At 43.6% G+C, this 12,074-nt stretch overlaps 1 protein-coding gene across 1 annotated transcript in view; it reads right to left on the bottom strand.

Annotated features, from left to right (window-relative positions):
• MEGF10 (multiple EGF like domains 10) overlaps positions 1–12,074 on the bottom strand; it is a 165,167-nt gene that overhangs the window by 5,666 nt on the left and 147,427 nt on the right. Inside the window, exons 18-22 of the mRNA XM_024571598.3 lie at positions 11,587–11,715; positions 9,219–9,347; positions 6,781–7,017; positions 4,137–4,264; positions 2,653–2,776 (exon numbers count right to left, since the gene is read on the bottom strand). Of these exons, the coding sequence (XP_024427366.2) occupies positions 2,653–2,776; positions 4,137–4,264; positions 6,781–7,017; positions 9,219–9,347; positions 11,587–11,715 (747 nt within the window). The remainder of the gene's footprint in view (positions 1–2,652; positions 2,777–4,136; positions 4,265–6,780; positions 7,018–9,218; positions 9,348–11,586; positions 11,716–12,074) is intronic.

Raw genomic sequence — 12,074 nt, 5'->3', positions numbered from 1 at the left:
TTAAAGAGAGCAGCATGGGGTGGACAGTAAATTAGGGGACAAGAGTTGGGGCTGTGAGACCAAACACCCCTGCCGGATTCTCTTCACTGCCTTTGAAAATCAGGGTGCTGTTTTAACAAGGGAGCAGGTGGTTTCCCCATAAACTCCCATCTGTCCAAATCCCTGGACAGGTGCTTTCCATGCTCAGTTTAATCTACAATGAGCCAGAACATGATCATTTCCCCGATTTTACAAATGAGCAAATCAGTCTTGAGAGGGAGCTTGACCTGGTGTCATGTCAGAGAACCAGGAACTGATCTCTGGGCTTTTATGTCAAGTTCAGGGCTCTCTCCACAATATCACCACACCGTTCCCATCATTTAAAACACCTACACACCTCATCATCTACTGTGTGTCTTACTCTGTTCTTTGTAAGGAAGGCTTTTTCTGTGCAGCAACTTTAAAAGAGCATTAAGTGCAGAATTGTTCTTGGAAAAGGACCAACCAAGGAGATCCAGAATTTCCAATGAAGATTTTATGACCCCTGGGTCTCACTGAGACAGAGGCAGGGGTTTATTGTGACAACTGCAATGGCTGTGTGTTCTGGAGTCAGAACAAATTACAGTAGGTGAAGGTGGAAAAAGAAGACTTTTCCCTAAGGAGTACTTTGTTGAATTTTACTGAATATCAATGAAGGTACCTCTTTGAGCTAAATTATTAATGTAATTTAGACTTTTTCAAAACCTCCTTCATGTTAAATAATCTCACCAAAAAGTATGTTGTACATCAGGGTACTGTGCATAAGTATATCTTTATTTTTTGAGAGAGAGGAAGGGAGGGAGAGAAACATCGATGTGAGAGAGAAACATTGATTGGTGGCCTCTTGTATGCACCCCGACTGGGGACCAAACCCACCACCCAGGCATGTGCCCTGACTGGGAATTGAACCCATAACCCTTTGCTTTGTGGGACGATGCCCAACCGACTAAGCCACACCAGCCAGGGCTGAATAAACATATCTTATAATTTTACTGTAGGTGTGTAGAAATACACATTCCATCAATAATATTGGTATAGAATGCAGATAAAAATTAACAATTTATACTCATTTTCCTCCTCAAACATTTGCATTTTTGTAGCATGAGGGGATGCCAGGGCCTGTGGGTTCGGTTCCCACATCTGGCTCCGGCGATGGAACATATATGCTATTCACAGAAAGATCACAGGGGCAGCAGTCAGAAGCCCGACTGTGGGACCTAGCTTTACCTGCTTCCTCCCAGTTATCCTGTCTGTGCTTCCCAGCTTTTCCCTCCATAAAACAATGTTCATGGAAGGGCTCGTGCATTAGGGGTGCCAGGGTTAGCAAATAAAAGCACAGGGAGGCGAGTTAAATTAAATTTCAGAGAAACAAGAAATAGTTTTTGGTATAAGTATGCTCCAGGCTTATTTGAAACTCAGATGTAACTGGGCTTTGTGGCAACCTTAGCACTAAATAAATACACACGAAAGGGTTCGTTAACCATAAGACACCACACACACATTAGCTACTACATCATCAAGCTCCTCCTTGAAAATAAGGGGCACGTGCTTGGAAGTGGCACCCCCTACTCGCTGGGGTATCACAGCAGTGCTTTACGGGTGGTCCAATATCCACAGCCCCCTTGCAGAAGGGCCATGTGATCAAAACTTTTCTCGTAATAATATAATGCTGTTTGCCTTTTTCCCTCTCCTTCTCTCTCGAGTACATGGTGGAGTTTTCTGGGAGCTGCACCAAGTGTGAGGTCATACTGCTCGAATGCAGAATGAAGGTCTAGCTGTCCTTTACTGAGTCACATGTCAAAGAGATTTACAAAGGGGTTAGACAGTGCCGCTCTTCTCACTGTTTTTTGGAAAATGAAGTAATTTTTCAAAACATGCATTTTATGTTATCATGAAATGAGATCATTATTATAAATAAATTAATAAGTAACTATTTTAAATGTTCTCAGTTTTAATTTGTACTATGGTTAATATCAACAGCTATACCCTGTATCACAAGAAGTTCTCAGGGGTCCTTGGTAACTTCTGAGAGTGTGTGAAAGGGTCCTGATTCCAAAACGCTTGAGAACCACCAACTTACTGTGTTCCTGTTGGTATCTCCGCCTCCTCACCTAGCAGGGGGAAGGGGCCCTCAAGTGCGGGTGCCCACATTGAAGGAGAGCCAGGAGGAGCCCACACCCGGAACCCAGCTGGTTATGTTTAACTCCCAGGTCTACCATTCAGCAGGGTTTGAAACTTTGCACAAGTTACTCAACCTCTTTAAGACTCAGTTTCTTAGCTGTAATGTGCAGATGATGATGATGATGATGATGATGATGATAGCACCTCCCTATTAGAGTACTTAGGAGAATTGAGTAACTTAAAATAGAAAGTTCAATTGTAAGCTACAAGCAGGCAGAGATCCTTATCTCATTTCATCATTCCTGGCACACAGTGGAAACTCAATTAATGTTGAATAAATAAGGCACTTGGGACAGTAATAAGCCCCATACAGGGGTTAGGTATAAATCTGTTACTTTGTTTTTTTCATGCATGTTTTTAAGAGGCCACTTTGGCACAGACGTAATAACCCTATGGCTCTGTGAGGTGACTAGGAGAGCCCGGTGCTCAGTGAGCACGGTGTGGAGAACTCACCCAGCTCGTTGAGGTAGCCACCGTGTTTCCAGTCCGCGGGCAGCGTCCCCGTGCAGTCCACCACGGGGCCTCGCTTTGCAGGGTTCACGTTCTTCAGATTCACAAACAGCTGATTATTTTTTGACTGTTAAAAATATGAACAACAAAAGGTGTAAGAAGAGACCGCAGTGTGGCACAGCACAACGCGGCTGCTGATTCGGGGGAAGCCAGTCCATGGCAGGTGTCACGACTGGGTCTTACACCAGGCTGCGCCGAGGGCCACAGGTGACCGTGTCTGACCTGGAGGGGCATCAAGGGCAGCAGGAGTGGATGTCCCATGTCCCCACCTATTTCCCCTACTGCCTTGGCTTCTTCATTTCACACTGTTACTCTGCACCAACTAGAGCTTATTTGGGTTTACACACATGGAACTTTAAATGGAAAAAAAAACTCCTGGTCGGATCTCTCCCATCAAACACCGTATGATCTTGTGTGAGTCACAAGTGACTCTTAGCAATTTTCTTAGCTATAAATATGAGGATAAGATTATCTACTTTGTCTTGCTCCCTGAATGTGAATGAGAACAAATGAAATGACGAATATGAAAGTCTCTGGGGAATGTGAAGTGCTATTTAACTCCGAGGCACTATAATTAAAATCCAGCTGCATTAACTTAATTGCAAGTGAGTTCATCTTATTAGCTCGGTTTTCTTCTAAGAGAGAGCTGGAATTAGACAGCGGAGATTGGAAATATAATCCGGGTGCAACTGGGGGGAGAAATGTTTGGGATTTCAGGGCACTGTGGAAGGGGCCTGAGGTGAGCTGGGTAGCTCTACAGAAAGAGCTCGGGTGCCAGCCGCCCTGGGCCTCCACCCTCTCCGCACATCCGCGAAACAGGGATATAACCACTTTTGATTCATAGGAGTGGGGTGAAAAGTGAGTTTCTTTCGTAAAATAGTTAGAAATGCTTGGTATTTTTTTTCTATTTGATCATTTTTGAGCTACAGAAATGCAATTCCATGTGGTTCAGCCTAAAGAAACACATATTGTCGTTGTTATAGAAGCACAACTGGCCAGGAAAGGGCACCGGGAGACAGGTGGTCGGAAAAGACAAACTTGGCAATTTTACCCAGGATCGAGCCTGCTACAGTTCTGCCATATGGGTCGTTATTTTTAGACCTCGTGCAATATTAGAAACATTTTTCCAAAGAGGGGCGATGGAAACAGTACGCACTGTAGAGACAGGGAGACCTGGACTCACATCGCAGCTGCCTCTCCCGCTCGCGGGGGAGCTGTTTGGAAGTGACTTATATCCTCCATTACTCAGGGTTTTTGTCATTAAACTTGAGATCCTGACACACACTTTCAGAATTGTTTAGAGGAATAAATGAGATAATAGGGAGGAAGTGCCTGGAACAGCCTCTGGCAGACAGCAGCCCTCCATACCTGCTGTTCCTTTCTCCCCCCTCTGCCGACCCACCGCGACCTGAGCCACTCCCTCTCACCTTCGCGATGGTCATCCTGTCCCTGTTGTCCACGTGAGGGGATGTGGCGCACTGCGTAAGCGTGTGGTAACTGGGGTTGGTGAAGTAGTGGCTGTTAGCGTGTCCACCATTGCTGTGAGGAAGAGTTTCTGCAAGCAGAGAAGGAAATGGTTAGGACGGCAGGCTCCCCTAAATCTGGGTAGGAAAAAAGAGAAGCAAAACCATGAGAACAAATGCTTGGACTGCTTCCATAGCACAAGCTGGGCAGAACACCCACCCGCCTGCCCAGTACACTCAGCAAAGCTTCCGGAAGCAGCAGGGGTCTGACTTCCTACCTGTCTCCTTGAAAAGTGTGAAAATACCCAGAGATAACAGCCTGCTCTTTGCTGTGGGGCCTGTACAAGCCGGGAATGCATCACTTTGAAGCCACTCCTGCTGTAATTTTCCTCTTTTTTAAGCACTTGAGTTCTTGACACCGTATTTTTTCAATATATTTTATTTAAAATGTGTGTGCCCATATTCTTGAGCAAAGTTGATCTGTAGTTATCTTTTTTTGTAATCTTTTTGGTTTTGGTATTAGAGTAACATTTTCCCCTCCTAAAATGAGACAGGAAGTATTCCCTCACTTTCAATTTTCTAGAAATGTTTGTACAGAATTAGTTATATTTCTTCTTTAAATGTTTAGTAAAATTCACCTGAAAAATTATCTGGGCTTAGAGTTTTCTCCATGGGATGATTTTTAATTAAAACTTCAGTGTCTTTAAAAGCCATAATAATTAACTTGATAATGTTAACTATATTTTCTTCAATGTGACTTGGTAATTTGTATATTTCAAGCAATTTGTGCATTTCATTGAAGTTGTTTAAAAATTCTATTAATATTATTTAAATATTTGTAGAATCTCTGATTATGGCATATGTCTCATTCCTGATATTATTTGTATTTTCAATTTTCTCCTAGCTAGAGGTAAATTAATTATATTGATCTCAAAAAAAGTTTTTGTTTTATTAACTTATTCTATTTATTCTGTTTCCTGTTGCATTATTTTCTGTTCCTTTTTTAATTATGTTCTTTCTTCTTTGCATTGAATTGGCTCTTCCTTATTTCACTCTTCCAAGTGAAAGCTTAAGTTTTTGATTTAAGAACTTTCTTTTATTATAATATGAGCATTTAGTGCTATAAGTTTTTCTCATCTGCTTTAGTGGCATCTCACAAATTTTCATTATTTGAATTTTCATTTTATTTCATTTTATAGTACTTTGAAATTTTTCTTTTAACTTCATCTTTGACACCTGTGTTATTTAAAAGACTGCTGTTTAGCTTCCAAATATTTTGGGATTTTCCAGAGATTTTTTTTAGTTACAGTTTTCTAATTCAACTAGATAGTGGTTGAAAAACACACTTTCTATGGTTTGAGTCCTTTTAAATTTATTGAGTTTTCTATGACCCAGAATATGGTTTATTGTGGTAAATATTACACGTGCCCTTGAGAAGAATGTATATTCTGATGTTGTTGGGTGGAATGTTCTATAAATGTCAATTGATCATTTGTTGACAGTGTTATTTGAATCTTCTATAGTCTTCCGAAACTCCCCGCTAATTGTTCTATCAATTATTGAGAGAAGGGTATTCAAATCTATGATCGTAACTGTTGCTCTGTCCGTTTCTTGTTCAGTTCTACTGATTCTTGTTTCGTGTACTCTGAAGCTGTGTTCAGAAAGATTCAGAGAGATCGTTATGTCCTTTTTATGCACTGACTTCTTTATCATTAGGAAGTAGCCTTCTTTAGTCCTGATAATATTCTTTGCTCAGAAATCTAATTTGTTTAATATTAATGTGACCACTCTAGCTTTCTTCAGAATAGTGTCCAAATGGCATATATATTTTTTACCTTTTAAAACTATTGTTGACACAGTATTTTGCGGAACAATATTCTGTACGGCTACTTCATGCATTCCCACAATCAGTGCACGTGTAAACGTGTGACGCCCTTGAACTCCTTTAGTAATTGCCTCCAAATTAATACATATTTTAAGTTTCTAAATTCTTCATTTTAACTGGCTACTTCTGATGACTCACCATGTCACTTAAACATTTACTTTTATGGAGACTTGTGACAAAAAAGGAAGATTTAATAATTTTCTTAAAGCAATGCTCGGGTTCTTGCTAAAACCAAAACACTGTTTCTTATGCATCTTGGTTGTTGTGTAGTTAATGATGTGGGTGGGCTCAGGGACAGGCTGGAAGGAATGTGGGAAGAACCCAAGGCCAGAGACAGAAGACCTGGCCTTCCTGTTGGTCTTCTCCATGGCCTTGGTAAAGTTACAGCCACCCCCTCCTCTCCCCTCCCTGTCCCCGCCATATGACAAAAGGTTGGGACTGGGCACCCGGTGAAGCTTCGTTCAGGTTAAAATTCCCAAAGTCTGAACAATCACATAATGAATCTAACTTAAAAACCCTCCTAGAAGACAACAGTAATGATGTTACTACTGTTAACATCCAAACCACATCTCTAACAATGTACCTTTTCCAAACAAAATTTTCTCAAGGCTAACTAACTGACTGTAACAGCAGACAGCACCACCAAACACTCAGTTTCAGAGGACCAGGTAAGGAAACCTTACTTTTCAAGGAGGGACATGCCTCTGAGGACTGCGTTCTTACCTGAGATGGCATAGTCTGCATTCATGACCCTCAGGGCAGGGGTGTAGGTCACCGCCGGCATGCGCGACTCCTTTCCCTTCTGCTTGTGTCTATAAATAATGAACAGCGCCAGCAGGAAGAGGACAACCAGGACAAGAATGATGATGCCCGCAATGGCCCCGATCTGGTAGGAGTCAGCAGGAAGGGCCGTGCTGGTTCTACTTAAGCTGTTCAGATTCCCAACTATTATAACACCAGCTAAAAAAAGGAGAAAAAGGGATTGCAGTATGGATGACAGTGCACTGGATAAATGTTCAATTTCTAGTTATAAAAATCTCCCGCTGTGCTAAGACCTAAATATTTTCAGTTCATGAAATGTTAATTTGGAGACAAAGCGGGAAGGAAAAACAAACCTTCCCCAATTTCGGATGTTGTTGGCTTGTCTGTGCCCAGAGAAAGGCTGCTTTAAGCCTCAAAAACGAGACAGGAGTTCCTGAACCCCAAGATTCAACAGTAGGATTTGGGAACTTCTCACATATTTCAGATTAAACACTTTGACAATTAATTGGGATTAATACCTCATCTAATTTTTATTGTGCTTTATTTATTATACAGTATTAAGGTTATGAAGGGCTAGCTCCTAAGTGTCTCAACTAATTTAATCTTATATATATCTTTAGCATTTTTAATAGTAGTTTTCCTTCCAAGAAAGAGTAACTCCATTTTAAATCTAGTCTAAGATCAGGACTTATGCTGATTTCAATGGGTTTTTACTTTGGAAGATACTGTTCTATGCAGTTATTCTCCATGACATAAAGGTCTGTCCCAATAACACCTGATAACATCACCCTAAAAGCTTTCAGTTTCCCACAGCTCTTCCTCTTGTTTCATCAAGCGAAGACACGAAAGGCATGCGCTGAGAGTCCATAAAAATCGATCCAGATATTGTGAACTTTCCCTTAAGTTCTTAAGCTGCAATTTTATCACCTGAAAATGGGGAACTGGCCTCCATAAGGTGCTTCTGGCTCAGTGTCCCTACAACCCTATGATTATAAACATGTGACACCCTTGGACTCCTTCATGCTAGACCTCCTAGTAAGACAGCCTGCCCTGAACACAGAGCGCCAAGGCCAGCGCAGTGTGACCATGATGCACGTGCAGTGACGGTGTGACTGAGGAACGTAACACCCTACTGCCGGGACGTCACATACGAAGCAGGCGTGCAAAAGTTATTGCATGAGAGGAGATGAAGTGAGCCCCTCCGCCATCTACAGTACGGGATGGCTTGACCTGCCACGCCACATGAACTCTAGAGCCTTGGCACCTGTGAGCTTATTATACTTACCACCTACTGAAGGGCACCGCACGCAGTGGGCACTCTGGGGGTCACGCTCAGAACCACGAGAAGCACTTTCCCAAAGGCTCCATTCGTCCCAGAAGCAGACAAGTGGGACAATGTATAGGAGAAGTATCCCCAGGTGATGGTGATACACATCCTAGTTAGAAACTATGGGTACGCGTTTCTTAAAAGCTAAACTAAACACATGCCTATCACATGACCCGATCATTCTACTCCTAATTTACTCGAGAAATGTAAGCATGTGTCCATATATAAACGTGTTACACTATTGTAGATAGCAGCCTTATCTGTAACAGCTAAAAGCTGGAAACAACCCAAATGTCCCCCAACAGGGGAACGGGCAGGCAAACTACGGTAAGTCCCGGGCGGCGGAACACTACTCAACAATGGAAAACAGCGGAACCACCGACGTACCCCTCACGCGGCATGGCTTCATTCTGAAATAATTACGCCGAGTAAGCAAAATCAGCCAAAAACCTGTACAGTATGATCCCATTTATAAAAAATTCTAAGAACTGCACTAATCTACAGTGACAGAAAGATCAGTGATTGCTTGGGACCCAGGGTACTGTAGTGGTGGCAGGGAGGGACAAGATGGAACTTTGGAGAGCGATATATCTATTAATTACCTTCATTGTGGTGACAGTTTTGTGGATGTGTACATGTCAGATCTTATCAAATTGTATACTCTGTGTTACTGTACATATGTGTTGTAATAGGTATACACATTGTATATCTTTATATAGTATAATTATATGTGTATTGTTTTCTATAGTTAATTATACCTCAGTAAGGCTGAAAACAATTGTAGGCACCATGGAAAGTTCATGAACTTTGGAAAACTTGACGTCAAAGCCCTGACCTATTCTATCACAGCTGTATGAACTTGGGCAAATTACTCAACCCCTCCAAGCTTTAGTGTTTTCATCTGTAGGAGAGCAACAATAAGGCATCCCCCTGGCAACTAGATAAACAACCAGCTGTGCCTTGCAGAGTCCTGGGGAGGAGAATGGCAGAGAACACAGGTGAAAACCCTCAGTGCCAGGTGACAGGTGGCGGTCAATATGCGGAGCTGGTTATTATGTGCTAGCATCCTTACCTTGATCACACCGTGCCCCCTTCCACCCTGGGCTGCAGTAACAGGTCCCAGTGATGTGGTCGCAGGTGGAGTTGTTCAGACAGTCACATATCTGGCGGCAGCCATAGCCATACGTGCCTGCAGGGCACTCTGAGAAGGAAATGAAAAGTCCAGGACAGCTCGTCAGCCCTGGGAAGCTGGGGTACGGCTGCCTCTTACAGTATGACCCTGTGTGTCTAAGAGCCGTCTCTCACCAGGGATCCCTGTTCAGGAAGACTTGTACCCCTGAATCACGGTGGGACTCACAGGCCAGGTGACACACAGCTGGAGACAGCGCCCCTTGTTACAGCTCCTGATACTTCCAGCCTCTATGTCCCCACCTCCTGGATGGGTGGGGACAGAGTCTGTGGCATCCCAACGGGACTGATAAAGATGCTCACCAAGGGCAACCTCAGATGGCTCCATCAGACAAAACTGTGGGATGGAAGGGGGCCAGACTGGAAAGTATAAAGTAGAGATGCTTCCTTGTGAACAAGCATATCTTACTATAGATTCGGGGTCCTCTCAGCAGCACATTCTGACTCGGGTTAGCTGACAGAGGGGAAAGAGGGAGGGGGCACGTTTTGTTAATTTTCTAGATAAGAGCTTCATTTACCATAGAATGGCTCAAAAATGGGATTTGCAGGTGGAAGGCTGACAGACTAAAAGAGTGGGATTTTTACGGTGTAGTCTCATGAAATTTGGGCATAAATTTCAAAGAATAGCATAGGCATATGAAATCTAAAAATCATGACAAAGTAGTGCTGTTTTTGTAGAGTGAGCAGCAGGGGGCAATGTGCCATTACTCACAGAGTTCTGTGTCCGACACGGGGTTTCTGTCTGGAATGAGCCCTCGTCTGATGTGACGGGCAGAATAATCGCGGAAGCACTTATGAGTCTTTTATGTGATAAGACTGGTTATAGTCCGCCATTCAAGTGAAAGTCATTTCAGACCTTCTCGTTTCCATACATATACTGGGGTGGCCAAAAGTAGCTTTACAATTGTTTGTAAAGAAAATAATACCATAATGAATAAATAATAATACAATAAACTGTTTCACCTACTGACAACTGTAAAGTAATTTTTGCCCACCCCTCTATGTATGTGCACACATGTTTAGACATTTGCACACACACAATACTTACATATACATAGGTGTGTGCAAGTAACTCTGTGACTCAGTATCTCTTTTATGATTATATGAACTAGCAGAGCAAAACTAAAATCGGGCCTTCTCTGTCCAGGCAGCTTTCCAGATGCCACTCTTGTTACACCTGCCAGGCAGGAGGACCCGCACACATATTCTAGGGCTTAGCACATGCCGCTGGGCAGTCCAGTGGTGCTGCGAGGTACCGGTGGGGTGGTGGAAGGGTCACGCCTTATTGCCAAAGTCCTGCTCAGCTGAGCCTTCTCTCTAGGCCACATGGCTCCCACACCCATGTAATCTTTGCTTCATCCTTCCCAAGTCCACGCCCTCTGGTGAGGAGGTAATCTGCTCCTTCCCCTGCCATTACAATAAGAAAGTGAGCCCCACACAGCTCTAAGCACTTATTTATTCCCCTGAATACCACAAGTCACAGAGGAAAAGAACAATAAACTATTCTGAAATATGTAGGCCAAGACTAAATGTTCTCGTAACGCTGTGAGCAGAGGCACAGCTGGTGGGACAGAAACAGGAAACCAAGGATGGGTAATTCCAATGGAGCACACTTTCCCAGGACGAGACTTTTAGAACAAAATTTTAAGGCAATATATTGTCTTGAAGGAGGTCGTTAAGATTCCGACAAGATGCTATTAGTAGCGACGCAGAGAAGTACTTTCTAAATGAGGTTGTTAAGAATGTGGCCATGCTTACATGGCTTTGCTCGCTCACCCTTAGTGGGGTCGGCCCTGGGCACCCCGCCCCCGCCTCCCTCACACCCAGCCTTGACCCACCGAGAGCACCTGCCTTCTGTGAGAGACTTGGGCTCTGCCTTTGCCATGAAAAAAGCTCAACTGGCTCTTTTAAAGCTCTGAGCATCCACATTCCAAAAACAAGGAGAGGAAGAGGGAGCCAGGATGAACAGATGGAAAACTTGAATTCTGTCTTCAGTCTTGTAGCCACACCCCCTCCACCCAGAGCACTGAGTAGTTGGTACTCAGAAGAAGAGTAATTTTGAGGGAAAAGACAGCCAACAAAGACCCGAAGGTGGCCAGGCCTTTGAAGGGAAAGTTGGCTGCGCTGGTTACCAGCCATCAGCTCAAACAACTTAAAAGTTTCCAGTGCTGCCTTATTATCTTCAGGCATCTAGGGAAAGCGATTCTGGCTGGAAAAAAGACCGTGGAGAGATGTCATGCTCTCATACTCACTCTGTTCACAGTGCTTGCCCATGAACCCCGTGCGGCAAGTACACTGCCCAGAGATGTGGTCGCAGTCGGCTCCGTTTTGACACTGGCATATCAACGCACAGTCCTTTCCATAAAACCCCAGGGGACATCCTGTGTGGGGGAAGAAGGACAGCAGGGGTCAAGAGGCTGAGAAGAAACACAGCCCTTGCTTCCAATGTTCTAAAAACACCTGGAGCCACTAGAGAGCAAATACAGTAATACATATGTCAGCTTGTCACACAGCCTTCTTTAAAGTCCCAAGAAGGGGTTCTTGTAAGGAGGTTGTCATTCATAAGCAGGAGGCAGAACAGTTTTATACCTGGCAGTTTAGCCATTACTGGTGCCCTGGAGGCAAGACTGGTGTCTTCTAACGAGGCATCCTCAACCCTGCAGAATTCTGGGGCATTTCCTCTCGCTCTTTCACTCAGCTGCTAGAATCCTGGACTCCAATTCCATGGACTGAAATGAGT

Source organism: Desmodus rotundus, chromosome 1 (genome assembly GCF_022682495.2).
Source record: "Desmodus rotundus isolate HL8 chromosome 1, HLdesRot8A.1, whole genome shotgun sequence".
NCBI classification, from domain to species: domain Eukaryota; kingdom Metazoa; phylum Chordata; class Mammalia; order Chiroptera; family Phyllostomidae; genus Desmodus; species Desmodus rotundus.
Note: the sequence above shows the minus strand (reverse complement) of the source record. Positions and strands in the feature narration are given on the sequence as shown.